General features: G+C 39.4%; 1 protein-coding gene across 3 annotated transcripts in view; it reads right to left on the bottom strand.

Annotated features, from left to right (window-relative positions):
- The window catches only part of NYAP2 (neuronal tyrosine-phosphorylated phosphoinositide-3-kinase adaptor 2), a 318,522-nt gene that overhangs the window by 44,370 nt on the left and 253,853 nt on the right, over positions 1-20,299 (bottom strand). For all 3 annotated transcript variants that reach the window (XM_060411347.1, XM_042244319.1, XM_042244320.1), the window contains one exon: positions 12,285-12,388. In XM_060411347.1, the coding sequence (XP_060267330.1) occupies positions 12,285-12,388 (104 nt within the window). The remainder of the gene's footprint in view (positions 1-12,284; positions 12,389-20,299) is intronic.

Below are 20,299 nucleotides of genomic sequence, written 5' to 3'. Positions count from 1 at the left end.
GGGACCAGTTTTGTCGAAGACATTTTTTTTTCTACAGACCAAGGGTTGGAGCGATGGTTTTGAGATGATTCAAGCACATGACATTTATTGTGCACTTTATTTCTATTGTTATGACATGAGCTCCACCATAGATCAGTTCAGTTCAGTTCAGTCACTGAGTCGTGTCTGACTCTTTGCGACCCCATGAACCACAGCACGCCAGGCCTTCCTGTTCATCACCAACTCCCGGAATCCACCCAAACCCATGTCCATTGAGTTGGTGATGCCATCCAACTATCTCATCATCCTCTGTAGTCCCTTCTCCTCTTGCCCTCAATCTTTCCCCACATCAGGGTCTTTTCAAGTGAGTCAGCTCTTGACATCAGGTGGCCAAAGTATTAGAGTTTCAGCTTCAAAATCAGTCCTACCAGTGAACACCCAGGACTAATCTCCTTTAGCATGGACTGGTTGGATCTCCTTGAGTACCACCACAGATCATTAGGCATTAAAACCCAGAGGCTGGGGAGCCCTGATGTAAACATTTCTTGCTAATTCACATATAACTTAAGTGAGAAGTAAACTTGTCTACTGGTCAAGGGAAGTTGCTCTTTTCAGGAAAGAACCTTAAGTCAGGTTCGCTAAACACGTTGTTCTGTGTTAGTCAGTCCTGCCCAGCTCTTTGAGATTCCATGGACTGCAGCCCACCAGGCTTCTTGGTCCATGGGATTTTCCAGGCAAGGATACTGGAGTGGTTTGTCATTTCTTTCTCCAGGGTTAAACACGTTAATGTCAAAATCAAGACGGAATTCTTCCAGTCAGTCAGGCTTTCTCTGGTCCTTGATTTTTCAGTCTGCAAACAGGGGTAATGACCCCCCTTCGTCAAGGCTCAGCCTGCATTTAGGGAATCACAATGCACGGAAAATATCATAAATCCCAATGAAAATAGCCTCATCTATTCATAAACAATTTGGAAGCCGTCTGTTGTTCCATGTCCAGTTCTAACTGTTGCTTCCTGACCTGTATACAGGTTTCTCAAGAGGCAGGTCAGGTGGTCTGGTATTCCCATCTCTTTCAGAATTTTCCACAGTTTATTGTGATCCATACAGTCAAAGGCTTTGGCATAGTCAATAAAGCAGAAATATTTGGATTTCCAAATAAGAAAAGGATTACGTCAAGGCTGTATATGGTCACCCTGCTTATTTAACTTATATGCAGAGTACATGATGAGAAATGCTGGGCTGGATGAAGCACAAGCTGGAATCAAGATTGCTGGGAGAAATATCAATCACCTCAGATATGCAGATTATACCACCCTTATGGCAGAAAGTGAAGAAGAACTAAAGAGCCACTTGAAGAAAGTGAAAGAGGAGAGTGAAAAAGTTGGCTTAAAGCTCAACCTTCAGAAAACGAAGATCATGGCATCTGGTCCCATCCCTTCATGGCAAACAGATGGGGAAACAGTGAAAACAGTGGCTGACATTATTTTTCTGGGCTCCAAAATCACTGCAGATGGTGATTGCAGCCATGAAATTAAAAGAGACTTGCTCCCTGGAAGGAAAGTTATGACCAACCTAGATAGCATATTCAAAAGCAGAGACATTATTTTGCCAACAAAGGTCCATCTAGTCAAGGCTATGGTTTTTCCAGTGGTCATGTATGGATGTGAGAATTGGACTATAAATAAAGCTGAGCACTGAAGAATTGATGCTTTTGAACTGTGGTGTTGGAGAAAACTCTTTGAGAGTCTCTTGGACTGCAAGGAGATCCAACCAGTCCATCCTAAAGGAGATCAGCCCTGGGTGTTCATTGGAGGGTCTGATGTTGAAGCTGAAACTCCAATACTTTGGCCACCTGATGTGAAGAGCCGACTTATTGGAAAAGACCCTGATTCTGGGAAAGTTTGAGGACAGGAGGAGAAGGGGACGACAGAGGATGAGATGGTTGGATGGCATCACTGACACAATGGACATGGGTTTGGGTGGACTCCAGGAGTTGGTGATGAACAGGGAGGCCTGGCGTGCTGCGATTTTTGGCGGTGCAAAGAGTCGAACACGACTGAGCAACTGAACTGAAATTGAAGTGAAAGTGAAGTCGCATGTAAGAATTAAAGATTTTAAAATTAAAAAAATAAAAAACTAAAAAAAAATAATAATAAAAAATAAAAAAAAATAATAAAAAAAAAAGGAAAGTGAAGTCGCTCAGTCGCTCAGTCGCTCAGTCGTGTCTGACTCTTTGCGACCCGTGGACTGTAGCCCACCAGGCTCCTCCATCCATGGGATTCTCCAGGCAAGAATACTGGAGTGGGTTTCCATTTCCTTCTCCAACTGAACTGAACTGATTCATAAATAATATATAACCCTCAGAGATTACTATCTGTGGTTCATCACTGATCCACACAAAAGTAGAGAAAGGTGCATTTAAAAGTTAGCTTAAAATTACAAAGCTGAAGTAATGAAAAAGGTCCAAAACAAGGTCCAAAAGTTATCCCTGGATTTCTGTAAACATTATGTTCATTATCCCAAACTTCGAAACATCTCGGACAAGGCGATTTTGCTGGTCAGTTCTTCCTATGTAAATGCAGATTGCAAAGTGCACGTTAGACACTAGGTGGCGCCAAGTGTCCACTCGTTACTTTATTTTCCCCACACTAGGGTGGCTGCGCCCATCTAGAGCCTGATAGGCATGTTAATAGTTTGAGTTTGTTCTGGAGAAGGTTCCTAAGATGTGACGTCTGCTGGTAAAACTGACAGCAGAGTACCAGCATAGCATTTATTCTCAAGTGGAGTTCTCACTCTGTAAAACTTTAATCCTCTTTCAGTAGTTCTCTGTGTACAACTCAAACCAGACCGACAGCTAGGAGTTCTTGATTTGGCCTCTAGACTTGGAGCTAAAGCTTCACATTCAGCTCTACTGACATTTTGAAGAAATTTCGCAGTTAAATATTTTCAACTGCCTCCCAAAGCCTCTATTTTCTAAAAAAGAAAAAAAAAATGACATGGAAACTTTAAAGATCGGCTTGAAAACACCTGGCATAAACTAATGTGACTGTAAATGGATTTAAAATCTTCAGCTTCACTTCCCCAGATACATTCATATTATTGTTAGCTTAGTTAACGACACCACCCTTGGCATTTGAAGAGGAACAAATGGGAATTCCAAAAAATGACAATAAGTAAAAATAAATAAATAAATAAATCCCATTGCCTCTGATTTTACCTAAGAAATACTCAACAGTGGTAACTGATCTCTATATATTGGGACTAGACTTGGCACACATTCACTTGGCAAGGCTGAATGTTGTTAAAATTCAGGCTGCCTTGTTTCCATAACATTTATAATGCAATAGCCTTAATGCTTTCTTCATTGAAAAGGAAAAAAACAAAAAATGAAAAACAAAAGCAAGTGGCATCAATATAGTGGGCATATAAAAGTTTAATTGATATAATAGGATAAAATATCATAATGGGCGAGCTTGTGGGCAAATATACGTGCAGCTAGGAAAACAAAGCATCTCAAACTGAGGTCGCGGGAAGCTTTAAGGAAAGCCGAAGTTGACAACAAATGTATCCTACGTCTTTGCAGATGACAACTTCTCTGCAGCTCTAGCATTTTCATTAGATCATTCACATCTGAACCCAAGTTGCAGAGAGAAGCAGTGTCAGAGGACTGTTGATATTTCTGAATTGATACCATTAGCCAACTTCTACTTGCTTTGCTCCCAAATTACATGTGGCACCTACAAGGTAAGAAGAGATGCCAACTACAGTCATCTAATAAGATGCATCCTTATTAGCTGTTTACCATCTTATTAGATTAAATCCCCTGGAGAAGGAAATGGCAACCCACTCCAGTATTCTTGCCTGGAGAATCCCATGGACAGAGGAGCCTGTCAGGCTACAGTCGATGGGGTCCCAAGAGTTGGCTATGACTTAGCAACTAAACCGTAAGACATCTTGTTTGATGTTTACCATCTAATAACATGCATCCTTATTATATGGTAAACAACTGAATATCTAATTCCCTACTTGGAGGAGAAGGAATGAGAAAGATAATCCTATCAAGTGTACCTAGATGGAGTGGAGAAACCAATCTGTCTCAGATGCTGTAGTAAAGAGATGCACCCTCTAAAGAACTTAAAGTCAGTAATAAAACTCGCTAAAAAATCTGTCTGCTTTTTTATTATTGTCACATGCTAGCTGTTCTATGCATGGTCAGCAATGCAGGGTGGACAGAACCATGTCTCCGTGCCCATCGTTTTCGGAATTCCGCCGACTACAATGACTCTTCTCCTTAGGGCTTGTCAACAAGCAGGAAATTTGCATTTTGGAAGAAGGAGAAAGCTATAAGGGAAAGAGTTCTTATATTTCTAACAGGTAATTTCTGTCCAGGACTTTACATACATATATTATCCTATTAATCCTCAACCACAACCATGTGCTGTGTGCTAAGCTGCTTCAGTGGTGTCCAAGTCTTTGTGATCCCATGGACTATAGTCCACCAGACTCCTCTGTTCATAGGATTCTCCAGGCAAGAATACTGGAGTGGGTTGCTCTGCCCTCCTCCAGGGGATCTTCCCCACTCAGGAATCCAACCCGCATCACTTCCATCTCCTGTGTTGGCCGGTGGGTTCTTTACCACTAGTGCCACAGGCAGATAATACTGCTCTCATTTTACAGATGAGAAAACAGACTCTGCAAAGTTGAGCAATGTATTCAAGGACACACACAGTGACTGAGGGGTAGAGCCAGGATTCCAATGGAAGTTTTACATCCTCTCCCACTCACACTTTAACCAACTGTGAACCAGTTGGGATCACAGACTGACACTTACTAGGTGCAAAATTTGGACAAGGTATGCAACCTCACTTTAGTATCCTTATTTGAAATTAATGGGATGATCACAGGATGGGGCTGCAGGAAGCACACCTTCAACAATAGAAGAAGGCTCTCATCACTGTCCTGGCATACAAGAAGCTCTTCGGGAATGACAATGAGTGGTCCATAATTTTTATCATGCAGACTTCATCTAAGAACCCTAGGAATCCTTGTATCTTTCCCATGTGTTAAAGAATGCTAGATTATATACCTAAGCAACTTTACACCTCTTCCTGTAGCCCTGGTGGTGTATGGCAACAACTTTGATGCTGAGCAGGGCATACACAGATAAGGGTAAGCAAAGTCAGGTAGCAGGCACTCTCAGAGTTCATTTTTCCGTATCCTCACTCTAACTTGTCAATTTGTTCAAGATTTCTCAGAGAACATTCTCTTGTTTTGTTACACTCTGCCTCCTGCGCCAAGGGAATAAATGCAAGATTACTGAGTGGGCGGATTGGAATGGGGCAAAAGGATGGGTTTCTTTAGTTTTATAGTACTCAATATTGGGGTTGTTGAGAGACTGGTCTTGAGACAATTGGCCTTTAAAAAGTGATCCTAAATATTCAGCCAGGCGAAATATACACAAGCCCACAATGCCTTCATAATATGTCGAAATTTCTCTATTCAGATGGTGGTCCACCGCAGAAAGCAATCTGAGTTTCTGCCCTCTGAATTCTTTGTATGAAAATGGAAGCTAAATCATGCCAACATTTCATGACACAGATTACTGGATTTGTCTGTTATGGAAAGGTAGTGACAAAATCTTCTTCTTTAAATATGACACTAATTTAGGGAGGTCCACAAAGCACTAAAGGCTACCATTTTTATAACTCAACCAGGCAAGACTGCAGAGGGCACACAATAGCTTCTGTTTGCTTTTTGGCGCTTACATTATCTTAATACAAGGACGCTGTAATGTGCAGCAATAGATCCACACAACCACTGACACTCCTATTGGTCACATGAATTTATTCCACTTTTCACAAGCCTAGATCCAATCTCTTCGGTGAATTATATTGTTATCACAAATAACGATAAATTCTTTGTAACATAATCTTTGTGAAGATGGCATTTTATTTTACAGTTTGAACTTGGTACAGATAAACCCTTCTCCAATAAGATGCTAACATTGCACAGTAAACTTAGTAGGGTTTTCCAAGCACCTCCCATCGGGCTTTAACATATTTGGAAATAAATGTCAGGTTAACTCATATGCAGAATGAAACAAACAATAGGAGTTATTTAAAACTCGATTGCATAGCCTGAAGGAGGTTCTGCAGTAGGGGAGCTATATGCAAAGAATGAAGTGAGTTCAGCTTCCCCTGATTGTATGTTCTCTTTCTGTTTTGCTAGTTTTTTACCATCTCTATACTATGATGTTATCCCTGAGCATACAATCAAACCAGCTGTGTACAGGTACAAATGCAATGTAAACATTCTCTTAGCTCAGGTCTAATAGGACCTGGAAAATTATAGGGTCTCAAAAACAGAAGAAAAGTTTGTTCAACACCTGAGCAAGGGATGGTAGAAAAAGGGCCCCTTCATCAGGTTAAGTTGGGGTGCCACGTGCTCTCCACCCACATATTCTGTCCCTTTCTCTACTAATACTGCTTTCTCCTATCTCACACAAAACCTTAACTACTCGATAGGGGCACTTAACAGTGTATATGAAACTGATCAGGCAAAATCTCACGGCATACATGTTCCAGAACCCAGGGCAGGAATTTTGGTCTTGGCAAAACAAGTTATATCTATACTAATGGCAATGCATAAATTCTAAAGAGGATTGAAAATATTCTACTCTTAGAACTTGTGAAGCAAGGAATGTCACCCGTCCTCGGGTATTGCCATGCAATGATGAAGTCATTAGCCACTGTCGTCGCTGACCTGCAGCACACCCCGAATTGCTTTCAGGGTGAAGATCAGAATGAGACACTCCGTGTCCTGGGAAAACAGGCAAATCAGCCCCGCAGAAATAAATACTTAAAGAGAAACTTTTTTGAACCTCGATTCTTGCATCTTCACTTTCTTAGCAAAGCACTAAAATCATTAACTGAGATATCTGTTCTTCAGGACTAGCAGTAATGTTCTTCTGAGATGTTTCCTAGGTGGCATTTCGCCCTCTACTAGAATCACATGTGTTCTGGCCCCTCCATTTTCTTCTGTGGAGCAGTTCCTCAGAGTCATCTGAGTAGCTATAACTCGCAGGATATAGTTCTCAGTAAGTTCCCGAATAAAACTAAAACTCACAGCTCTCACGTTGTGGGCTACTTTAACTTCAGTTAATCGAGAACTTTGTTTTCATTTATCTACCTGATACAACGCACACAAGGTGACATTAACTAAGAACATACCCTTTAAGTTTACATTATTGAGAAACGTGGATGGGCACCGAGTAGATGAAACTAGAATTCCTTGCTATGCCCTTACTTGTGTGTTTACGTTACTACGTTCAGTCTTCCTTTGTCTTTAGTCTTTCTCATGCTCTCCAGGCTCCTGCAGGTTCTGTGTGCAAATGTGTTGATTGTCTGAGAGTTAAATGAAAGCCTAGAACTCACACACAGTCTGAGAAAGAGCATGGGTCTTCTCAAAGCTTTAAGGCAAAGCATCACTGAGGTTGTGGGACCAGCAGAAAGATCCCAAGACTTTGAAGGTATTCAAGGCCAAGCGAAAAGATTACATTGGATTGCGTGAGAAACACATTTTTTCAAGGAAATATAGAAAGAGACATTTATCAAGAGAGGTATTTAGTAGGTCAACAAAAGCCACTGAGTACCACGCACAAAGTTGGGCAAAGTCCTTGTTACAGAATCTACTTAAATCCTAAGTCCTAGACTTTCATTGGTACTGATTCCTGATCTCTCTCTTTGGGTGATTAAGTCTTTTTTAATGTATCTAGAAAACAACTGTGACATGAGCGACATCTAGAAACACATCTGGGCATGCGTCTTGCTGTAGATGCTAACACATTCATCTTCCATTATCTCAGAAACCAAGCCAGACGCCAGCATACAGACACAGCCATGGAGCCCATGGGAATTGAAAAGGAATTCTGCTCAGCAGGCAACCCGGGCAGGCTCTCATTAGGCCTCAGCAGAGTCATCAAGCTCAAGGAGGATGTTAGGAGCTTGGGGGGAGTCCAGAGGACTGAATCAAAAGAAATAATCATTTGAGAAATGATCCTGAAGGGGCAAGTTGAAAGGGACTGGGCTTGTCTGCCTGGATAACAGCTTGTAAGCGCACAGCAGGACCCAGCCTGGGCAATGGCTCGACTGGAGGGTGAGAAAGCAGCTCTCATCCCACACGGGCCCAGAGAACAAGAGATAATGGCTCTGGGGGGTGAGTTTTAAATTCCCATGGAAATTTGGGACCTCCAGATTTCAAACTGTATGTCCAAAGGAAATGACAGATGGCCTTTTGTCACCCCTCCCCAACATCAAGGAAAATCAGATATGATCTAGTTTAGAACAATAGACCTTAGACAGAAAGTGAGTTCTCTGTTCAACACGTAGGTCGCTGTTGGCTCTGAGCCTCCCTGGTTTGACGTGGGGATTTGTTAATTAAAAAGTGCATCTGCTTGTGAGTGGGTATGTGTGTGTGGGGGGGTGTGTGTGTGTGTGACTGTGTGAGTATGTGAGAGTTTGTGTGGATGTGTGTGCATAAGTGTGTTGCAAGTGTGTGTGTGTGTGTGTGTGTGTGTGCGTGTGAGATGGAGAATGTGGTTCTCAACTCCTTCGTTCCCAGAAAAATAAGTACAGACATTTCTTAGGAACAATTTTCCAAAGACAATGGGTGCTTTTGTCTGAAGACACACTCTAGCTGTTCCTTTCTTAAAAGACAGTCTGATTTTCTCATGGCCCTGCCCCTTATTTTCTATTCCTTCACCGGCTGCAGTAAGACTGGAGGCGACCCATTTCCAATGAAATGGGGGTCACTGATGACACAGGTCAGAGATGGAGGGATAACGTGAACATAATCTGCTGTCTCTAACAGCACTCACACTTCTTCCCTCTGAGCACAGGCTTTCTCCTTCACCACAGAAGAAAGAAAACAAGAAAGTGATAATATCCAAGTTTGAAACATGACTTCTATACAGTTTTGCTCTTATCAATAAGAAAAGAAATAGCTTTGTCATTTCATTTGCAGAAATCCCATCTAATTTCCAAAGATCTGCATTATGACCAATGCCAAAATATGTGGCTGCCTTGCTACGAAATCCAAGGAAATGCCACTTTTCCCTAATTGTCTCATGACTGCTCTATTTATTCAGGAGTGAATTAAGAAAGAAAAGATCTACTTTTCATCTCTCTGAGTTTCAGAGAAGAGTATCTGTTGCATAAAAATTGTAAATGCATTGGAACTCATGTTTCTTTCCTGAGTTTCCCATTTCCTCTTTTAAATTTTTTTTTAAAGTTCCAGTACATTTCTACAAATCTTGTGCCTGTTTTACCACCTGAAGCCAAAACAGACTGCAAAACCAAGCAAACACTACCTCCGCTTTTTATATAAACAGCCTTGGAGGGCAATCACCAAGGGCCCCATACTCCCCTGTGGGTCAGTCAATCACTGTTATCTCTAGATTCTTTAGGGTGGTCCATCGTCTTTGGTCTAGGCTCCTAGGGCTAAGGGTCAGTGCGTTTTGGTCACCTCTGCCCATCTCTGCTGGGGTAACTTTAGGCCCTTCTGTTTCCTCCTGCAATCCTTCTCAGAAAGCTCTAACCATGATCTGAAGTGGTAAGTGAGAAGCTAGTACTGAGGAAACTGAAAAGAAGTAAGGTATTAACAGTCTGAAACATACCACACGCAGTTCCTTCTCTATGAGCAGAAAAGTCCCATCTCTTCTTGAAGCCAGGTTCATCAGTAGATAAGCACTACTGGAATTATTTCAGGGCTCACTGATTATTGTTGTTTGCTTGAAAGCACAAGATGAAAGTACAAGATTACATGGTCTTCCAAAGATTTCCTAGTAAGAAGTTTATCCATCTTCTATCAAGCTTTCTGTGTTTTCCTAACTATCAGGAATTCTGGTGTTGGACAAACACTTTTTTAAAAGTGACCAGGGTAACTATTTGTGTGACAGTGTTAGGTGTTCCGTCTCCTAATTTGTGTATGAATATCCAGTGTGCTTAAACGTCTTTCACCACGGCTGAAACTGGCAAAGGGTGGACTTGGGTGACTAAGCAAAGGACAGGGTCATCTTTGTTGTAACTTAAGGCGACATCTCAGTCAAGAGCACAGGAATGAGGTGAGAAGAGGGACTTCAAAAAGTACTCAACTTCAGTTCAGTTCCAATTTGTAGGAATGCAGAGCAGGGTTCTTCTAAGCCATGTTCACCTCATTAGCTCAGAATATGGAAGAGGTGAATGCCACATCTGGTCACAAGACACAGGAGAGAGTCACAGAGGTCAGCCTTCTAATTTGCAGTCCCGACAACCTATCTATGACATGGCTGTGTGCCAGAATTTCTCCTGGTTGGAAAGAAAAAGCGCAGCAAACAAGTATCAAGAGGGCCTTTCTCGTGTTGCTGTATTTTGAAGAATGAAGAACATCCCATCGGATAAATGAAGAGCTGATAATGCAAAGGCACAAAGGCTGTACCTTGTTTCTGTTCTTGAAGTTACCCCCAAGAACCCTTTCACTGAGAACTGAAGGGGCTCAGGATGAAACAGCTATAAAGTTAATAAGGGGGAAAAAGCAAAGGAAACAAAGACCACAAAGCCTCTCTATGTTACCAAAGTCATGTAATGCTAAGGTATAAGCACCTGGAAAATTGACTGTATTAATGCAATCCTCTGCCAGTTAACTAAAGCTCTCTCCTTTCTGTATCCAATATTTTAAGCTTTAAAAATCAACAAATGTAATATTCTGCAATAGTTTTAATCAACTAAGATGGCAGTTTATCTTAATGAGGTTAATTGTGTTATTTACTTATTTATTTATTCATTGACTTCTTGTTTCTACTTCTTTTATACTGGAAAAACATTTGAGGTGGATTCATTTAGTTGTAAAGGCATTTAAACTTTTAAATAAGACACAAAAAATTCTAAGTGGCACTTGAGACACCCCCTTGAGAGAAACCTCTCATCTCTTGGGTTTGTAGATATCACATATATTCATAAATCAAATCCTGTGACTACTTAAGTGAGGCCAAAATACTAGAAAAGCACCCTGTATTCCATTAGAAAAACAATGCAATTAGTTTGCTTGGTTATGTTTCTAAAATAGCTTGACATTTTACATAATTGATGAATATGTAATTTTCTAATCAGTAATGGACAGTTCCCATGGAGGTATCATTTTAAGTCTTTTAATTTACAATTTCAGAGAGCTTTATGAAAGTGAAGATTAAAGCTAAGAAGCAGAGAAAACCCACTACAGGATAGCATTATCCTATTTAACACCCATAATATTTAACAGTAACCACAATTAAGCTTCACAAATTAAGTCATTGTATTGAATTCCTATTGGATGAGTTATAGGTAGAGAATTTATGTGTAGTGATTTTTTCCCCATACTAAATTTCCCATACAGAGTCATGTAACCAAGTGAACATCAGAGCAACATATTATACTATAAAGGGTTAAATGATACTGTAGCTATGTCTTTATTTCTTGTCTCTTTTCTCCAATGGTAATAGAGATCTCAGTTACCATGCATAAACACTTAAATTCCCTTACTGAGAACATTTCTGATACTGTTGGTATAAGAGAGAAAGTAATTTATTTAAAGATTGCCTTGTTTGTCTACAGTTTTTGGTAATATCTAGATTATGTGTTTGGTCAGTTTGTCCTTATGACCTAAGAAAAAAAGACTAGCTGCCATGTTTAATCCAAATGACTTGTTATAGGAATATTTATAAGGACATCAATATTCATTGTATCTTACAATCATGCTCCAAGCGAAATAAAAATAAAAGTTAAACGGCCACAAATATTACAGTATCGTAGGATAAGACCTGAACAATATGTACAAATTCATTGACAACATCTGCGCGAGTGTTTTGGACAAAACATTTAAAAAGAAATCTACATAAAACAAAGTTGATAAATTTATCAAATGTTGATAAATTTTCAGAGACGGTATAAAAGTACACAAAACATGGAAGAGAGAAAGAATTTTAAAAAAACAACCACTAAGCCAGTACATATAGTACAAGTTTACATTTATATTACAGAACGATGGGAACCAGAGACAAAAACGATTTGATAACAAACAGCAAAGAAAGTTGCACCAATCACAGGGAAGAAGGACTCTCCTTTTTAGATGAAAACACAGACGGCCACAGCTTATCCCGACCCCCACCCATACACACATAGAAAAATAAAAGCAGATGCGAAAGTCGTTACAGCAACACACGACAGACAGGGGTGGAAAGCGTTTAGCATGTCGCATCACAGGAAGTCAATCACGACTGGCTAACGATGATGGTACCTGGCTCTGGTGCAGGTCACTGGCTTGCCTGAGAGGAGTAACAGATGGAGGGGGCACACCTGATGTGGACGCCGACCGCCCTAGTTTGCAGCTTACTTTCGGTTCTGTGAACAAGGAGGAAAGACAAAGCATTAGCTGAGCAAAGTCTGCAGCGATGAACTGGCTCTCAGACTTTCTTTTTGGTTTTGCAGCCGGTTCTTTCAATGTACTGAATTCTTCTGATGTATGCTCATCATTGGCAAGCAATGAAACAATTTCATAACAACAGACTAAAACGAAATTTGTTCATGAGGATCAGCTCCTGGGAATAAAGAACAAATCATTTAAGTTCAAGGCCTTGTTCCCTTGTGCACTTTACCCTATTTACAATGAGCTTCTACAGAGTGATTAGGCTGGGAAGATCCCCTGGTGAAGGGAACAGCAATCCCCTCCAGTTTTCTTGCATGGAGAATTCCATGGACAGAGAACCCTGGCGGGCTACAGTCCATGGGGCTGCAAAGAACTGAACATGACTAAGGGACCAACACAACATCCTGTTGGTAAAAAAGCCAATATTTGGTGCTTCATTTTCAGCTTTGGTCCATGGTTCTCCTATGTCCTAAAATGTCTTTCTACCCTCTCCAAATTTTTCTTCTTTCCCACCCTCTTTTCATTTTATCTTTTCCTCTTTCTCTTATTCTTTCCTTCTTTTTCTATTTTCTAGCTTTCTGATTTTCAAGTTGTCTTGTTCTGGTTATTTTCATGATACAATGTTTTCAACATATTATTTCCCTAATTTAAATTCATTTGCTTTTAAATTTATAGATACTTCTAAGATCTTTGCAATCTTTCATAATAATATTGTTTTTCAAAATTAAAAAGCCTTCTCCTAACTTTTCCTTTATTTAAGGAACCTAGATTGGCCACCTAGGTCACTGTCAGGATACTCTGGAGATTAGTTTGGGGGATGGAAAGAGTTCCCTTCATCCACGAAGTGCAGAATGTATGGTCTACAGAGGACACTAATTTTCAGACATATTTGAGGATATTATGCAAGTGATTCTAGTACCTACACACCCACTCTTAAAAATACGAGTGTTCAAATCTAAGTGAACCACACGTTGACATAAACTATCTCTCTAACTTATAAATGAACTTAACTTCCCAGGAGGCATTAGTCCTTGCATGTCTGAAGAAATCATCTTTTATCATATAAAATAAAGATAAAGGTAAAGCATCTATTGGAATCCTGGTTGGCATGTTTTTATAATGAGCCAATATTTCCATATATCCATTTATGGCATTAACACATTTAGGTACATGAAGAAAATTAAACAATTTTTTTTCCTTGAAAAGGATAGCAAATAATATTTTTTACTATGAGTTTCCTTTAAAGTGTATGTTGAAGAGATTATCCGATGAGTGACACAATCCCATGCCTTTCATATTACCTGACATACCTACGGATTAATTTCCCCTGCTAGGTTTCCAGTCAGACTCCGACTTAATCAGCATCTTTCAAGCATAGACACTGATATCTCTAATGCACAGACTGAGACTTACCAAAATCCAAGCAAACTCCCAATTTCATCATGACCCAGAAAGGCCTTGCCTTACCCTTATTGGACAGTGGTCCAGATCATGTCTTGGTTCATCCCCCACCCCTTTAGGGACTGCAATTTAGCCATAAACCAGTCATCACACATGGTGGCTTCCCTTACCGGCCAGCCATTCTGTGGCTTTAAAGTCCATTCCCAACATGGTTCATATGGGTTATGACTTCACCTCCAGTGGCAGTGACAGGCTGAGACGACTACTTATAAATTCATTACGCATGCATGCATATACGGACAATGAACACACACACACACACACACACACACTCCATTGTTGCTTAATGGTATCATGTCATAGGGACAATTTTGTTTACTGTGAGTTTTGGGTTTATCTTTAGCGTACTCGTTTCACTCTTGTTTTCCATTTCACCTGGTCCTTCACTTAAATGCATCTGCAATCTATTATGTTGTTTGTGAGACCAGGTTGGTGAAACAAACCATTATGATCTTGGACCCACCAAGGTTTTGTTTTGTTTAGTTTTGCCAAAGAAAGTTCTGAAAAAGTCTTGAAAATCCTAGAAAAGATACTGTTTTTATAACTGAGTCTCTTAGAGATTCTTGCCTGGGAAATCCCATGGACCGAGGAGCCTGGTAGGCTGCAGTCCATGAGGTTGCAAAGAGGCAGACACAACTGAGCGACTTCACTTTCACGAATTGGAGAAGGAAATGGCAACCCACTCCAGTGTTCTTGCCTGGAGAATCCCGGGGATGGGGGAGCCTGGTGGGCTGCCGTCTATCGGGTCTCACAGAGTCGGACACGACTGAAGTGCCTTAGCAGCAGCAGCAGAGCTATGATATAGAAGTTAAATTGTCCAGTGCACTCGCCTTTGGAAATACACCATGCTTTAAGTCTTAAACAGTGGGGCTTAGGATCTACAGTACTGAAAACAATATGTTTTCATCCTAAACTTTGTTAATGTAAAAAATTGCCAAGGCTTTAGAGGACCACAAACAGTGGTGATATCCCTCAAAAGAGATCTAAGATGTGGCTTTCCTCCCCTTAAAAAAAAAAAAACTCATTTCATTAAGAGATTCATTATGAGCTAGTAATTACTTATTCTTTGTACACCTAAGGAAAAATCTGTCTTTGTGCAATAAGCTACCAAAAACCTAGAGGTAAAAGTTGATGTTATTTGTGCAATTTTAGTGAAGGTCAAGCATGAAAAAAGCAAGAAAGAATGAGGAGGGGGAGATACACAGAGACAGAAAGAATGGAGGAGGAAAATGGGAAGAAGGAAGGAAGGTGAGGGTGAGAAAGCGGGAGAGATGGAGGAAGGAAGGAGAAAGAAGACATTAACTTTAACTCCTTAAAATGAACTATCATCAAGATATTATTCTGTGATGTTTCCAGGCTAGTAATTCATCATCACCTCATGATTTTATTAAGGAAGTGCCAACTGGACTTTGTTACTTGAGAAGAAAGAACTAGTATCTTTCTTTTTATTCTTATTGGATGCAATCTTTCATTGCATTTTTAAAGGATGGTAATTTCTCCATCATTTTTCATCTTCCCTTTAGGCTGAATCTAATTTCTGTTCAGGATTATGTTCCTTGGTGTTGTTACAGGAGAATCCCCAAGGCATCCACAGCTACGAGTATGAACACTGAAGTTCTTTTGCTTTCAGAAAGAAAAGACAAATGACTGTTCTCAGCCTCTGGATCTACACAGCAATAAGAGATTAGTGCATTTTCACTAAAGAAAACACTTTCATCTAGCGTCAAAGAAATAAGATCAGTCAAATTCTGGGGAGACATATTTTTTTCTCCATCTTGTTTTATTTTTTCAGTACACAATATTTTTCTCTACTGGCAGAGGCCTATCATGATTTTCCCTAGTCAATCACACTGCTGAAAGTTTCTAATCGATGACTTTGTGCCACATGGAGGTCACAGAAAGGCCTTTTATTTAATACACCAAGGTATGCTGATTGCAAACTCTACTTTCATTTCTGGGGAAGGCTTTTTTTTTTTTTTTTAAATAACACATTTGCTATTTGAGATAAACTGATGCCTGAGTAATAAAGGCACAGTTTTGCCAGGACTATGCTAAAACCTTCACAGATTTCAAATGTTTTGTTTTCAAGCTTCCATCACACATCATAGCAAACATATCTGATGCCCTCATGTCCTACATTAAATGTAAATTTTATTATATAAAATTGGAATACTTTTTATCATTTTGCTTTGAAATTACTGGACTGTGAATAATCCAATTAATTCATGATTGGCTATGATTTCTAGATGGTAATCATGCACACTCAGGAATCCTTATAGAATTAGACAATCTAATCTGGAATTTATTTTCAGGTGTAATGCAACTGTTTTAATGTTAAACTTAAAGATTAATTAAACTGACCTAATGTTACATTTTGTATTGGTTTAGCTAGATATTCATTCATGTTAATGTGGCAGTTTCATTTGGAATTCTGATGCTACTATTTTTTTAAGTATCAAATATTTGCAGCCATGAAGTTAAAAGAGACTTGCTTCTTGAAAGGAAAGCTATGGCAAACTTAACATATTAAAAAGCAGAGATATCACTTTGATGACAAAGGTCTGTATAGTCAAAGCTATGGTTTTCCAGTACTCATGTATGGATGTGAGAGTTGGACCATAAAGAAAGCTGAGAGCTGAAGAATTGATGCTTCTGAACTGTGGTGCTGGAGAAGACTCTTGAGAGTCCCTTGGACAGGAAGGAGATCAAACCAGCCAATCCTAAGGGAAATCAACCCTGAATATTCATTGGAAGTGTTGATGCTAAAGCTGAAACTCCAATACTTTGGCCGCCTGATGCAAAGAGCCAACTCATTGGAAAAGACCCTGATTCTGGGAAAGACTGAAGGCAAAAGCAGTGGGTGGCAGAGGATGAGATGGTTAGATAGTATTACTGATTCAATGGATGTGAATTTGAGTAAACTCTGGGAGATAGTGAAGGACAGAGGAGCCTGGCATGCTGCAGTCCATGCAATCACAAAGGGTAAGACTTGACTTAGTGACTGAACAACAGCATTTGTGTAGATCCGTGAGAATCCATGGGCCCACAGACCCAGGGACTGTCACTATGATGCTGAAAGATGAAACAAATCTGATCAATTATGGGATCATTTTGTGACTGTGGAGAAAGAAGATCAAACGTAAAACTCTACCCTGGGAGTAGACATGCTTCTCTCTCTCCATCTCCATTAGGGCATTCCTCTAAGCAAGCATTCATATAGTACTGAATGACTCCTAGCATCCACTAGTTATGGACCAAATTCTGGTGTTATCTGAAGGGTCAGACAGTAAAACTCTTGATGCTGGAGTAATTGGTGATTCTCCTTGGGAATACTGGGATTTTGGTAACGATCTAAAACATAGATAAACTTGAGGTGGCAACCTGATGGATAAAATATATGATCCAGTGTCAAAAGTAGAAAACTAAAGAATCCATTGCATATAGGAGAAAGAGAATCCCATGCACTTGGGGTTAGAATACCCATTGTATTCCTTCTGAGTATCTGAGGGTTGGGCTTTCCCTTGCTTCCACTTTCTTATGCAGAGATAATTTAAATCACACTGCTCATACACAGGGATGCCCCCAATGCTGTAATGTATGGTTAGTTTCTTACATGGCAACATGGCACACTGTAGCATTAATAGCTTTTTAAATTTGAGAGCCACTTTTATTAAAACACATGGTTTCTGAAATGTCCTTAAGATCTTCATCACCTTAGCTGAATATGAAAGTGTGCTTTTAAAAAAAAGATACTTGATTCCACATAAAAGAGACTTAAAGTATATGTTTATAAAGGAACATATTTTATCTATTTAACAAATAATACATGGTAATTCATTATCTTAAAAATTATTACATAAAAGTTCACCTGCCAAGAAATAGAGGAAAAGGCATTTGATATATAGGATCAACTATTTCCATGGGAATAAAAATTTAACTTCACGTTATGAGGTCAAAAATAGAAGAAACAAACAAATAATAGAACAAAACTCTTTCATCCTCTGATATTAGGAATGAATGCATGGCATAAATAACTTCATGTATTTATATAATATGTGATATATTACTTCTAAATAACAAAAAGAAAGAAATTCCAGGCTTAAATTTTTGTGTATCACTCACCTTATTAATGTAAATGACAGTCAAAATTGGACATCATACTAGTGATTCTTCTTTATACATCCATCCAGTTAATGCTATGGTTTTTCCAGTGGTCATGTATGGATGTGAAAGTTGGACTGTGAAGAAAGCTGAGCGCCGAAGAATTGATGCTTTTGAACTGTGGTGTTGGAGAAGACTCTTGAGAGTTCCTTGGACTGCAAAGAGATCCAACCAGTCCATTCTAAAGGAGATCAGTCCTGGGTGTTCTTTGGAAGGACTGATGCTAAAGCTGAAACTTCAGTACTTTGGCCACCTCATGCAAAGAGTTGACTCATTGGAAAAAACTCTGATGCTGGGAGGGATTAGGGGCAGGAGGAGAAGGGGATGACAGAAGATGAGATGGCTGGATGGCATCACTGACTCAATGCACATGAGTTTGGGTGAACTCTGGGAGTTGGTGATGGACAGGGAGGCCTGGAGTGCTGCAATTCATGGGGTTGCAAAGAGTCGGACATGACTGAGTGACTGAACTGAACTGAACTGAAACAGCAAATATCCTGCAACAGTGGGTGACCAGATACTGAAATTGTGCGTGGTCTTATAGCATGTTTTACTATAAATACAATGCTCTTTATACATATAAATACAATGTTCTTATATTTATACGTAAAAATGCAATGCTATTTTTATATATAAATACAATGTTCTTATGATTCCACCATAAATACACTGTTTGTTACAGACATAAACTAAACAATATGTGCCTTAGAACATGGGGTGATTTGGGAAATTGGGACTGGCATATACACACTACCGTGTGTAAAATAGCTAGCTTGTGAGAACCTGCTACAAAACCCAGGGAGCTCAGTTTGGTGCCCTGCAATGACCTAGAGGGGCGGGAGAGGGAGCTGATGGTAGGGAGGACCAAGAGGGAGGGGATATACGTGGACAAATAGCTAATTCACTTCATTGTACAGTAGAAACTAACTCAACATACCTCTACCCCCATTAAAACAAAAAAAGATGACTGTAAGACTCTACACTGACATCCCCATGGCAGGGACTTCAATCTGATCTCCAGCAGTGGTTATGTTTATTCACTCTATAGCAGAACTTCTGAAGGGTTCTAACGCCCTTTGAGGAGGTGGACGGCATAAGGTAAAAACTCCTTTCATAAAAATACTGAGACATTATTTGGTCTTCTCTACTGTGTTGACAAACACACTGAAAGTGCAAAAACAAGGTTGGATAAGTCTGCTGACACAGGAGAACATTAAACAATAGCACCAAATTATACTAGTAATTATGCATTTTTTCCACTGCCACACACACTTTTGTATTTGGCAGACATCTTCTCAAAAAAATGAATGAAGTTAGCTCATTGCTTTAAGGAAGACAACTAGCAGTATGTGTTGACAATGATGTATCTGAGCTTTCAAGCAAAAAGTAAACTTTTCAAACACTTGTATTTCTCACTCTGAGCTTGACAGAACCCTTATACTTAAAGGCTTTTCTTAGGAGATCAGTGGCTATATTAATGAACGTGTTGCTTTTGATTTTTTGTAACAAAATGTGTCAACCTATGGAAGATTTGCATGACATATTTTCTAAAAGCCCTATGTTATAAATCACTCACCAATAAAGATACACTTAAGTCTAAGATAGACCAAGGTATTTTAATGTAACAGCATAATGAGTTTATTGATATGTAGATAACCTTAACCAAACTGTTGTTTGTGAATTTGGGGAAATCATTAAAGAAGAATAGCCACAATTATATGAAAATGCTATTAAAATATCCCTCCTCTTTCACATATGTTTAAGTCTAGATTCCCTTGATACCTTTTAACTAAAGCAACATATCACAACAGACTGAATCCAACATAGATGAAATCCTATGTTCTACTGAGTCAGACATCAGAGAGATTTGTAAAAATGTAAAAAATGTCAATCTTCTAAACATCTGTTACAATTTTGGAAAACAGTATCACTTTTCATGAGAAAAAAAGTTTATGTTAATGTGTAATGGGTTTACTATTTGAATGAACAGATAATTTTTAATTCTCAGTTTTAATTTCTAGCATGAGAAATAGTAGACCTAACCCAGATAAAGGAAAGCTCTTTGGGGTTCTCAGTAACTCTGAAGAACGTAAAGGGTTCTGAGAATGAAGACTTTAAGCACTGTTGTTTCCTATGGACTCTGAACCATCAAAGAGTTCTCTTAAAAGGGTCATTTTTTATCCAATTAATCATCCATTTGAGTATTTGAAAAACAAAAATTTGAAAATATCATGTTGAAGCACAAGAAACATGGGAAAACCTTT

The sequence above is a fragment of the Ovis aries genome, chromosome 2 (assembly GCF_016772045.2).
Source record: "Ovis aries strain OAR_USU_Benz2616 breed Rambouillet chromosome 2, ARS-UI_Ramb_v3.0, whole genome shotgun sequence".
Lineage (NCBI taxonomy): Eukaryota > Metazoa > Chordata > Mammalia > Artiodactyla > Bovidae > Ovis > Ovis aries.
The sequence above is the reverse complement of the archived record's forward strand: the minus strand, read 5'-3'. Positions and strand labels throughout refer to the sequence as shown.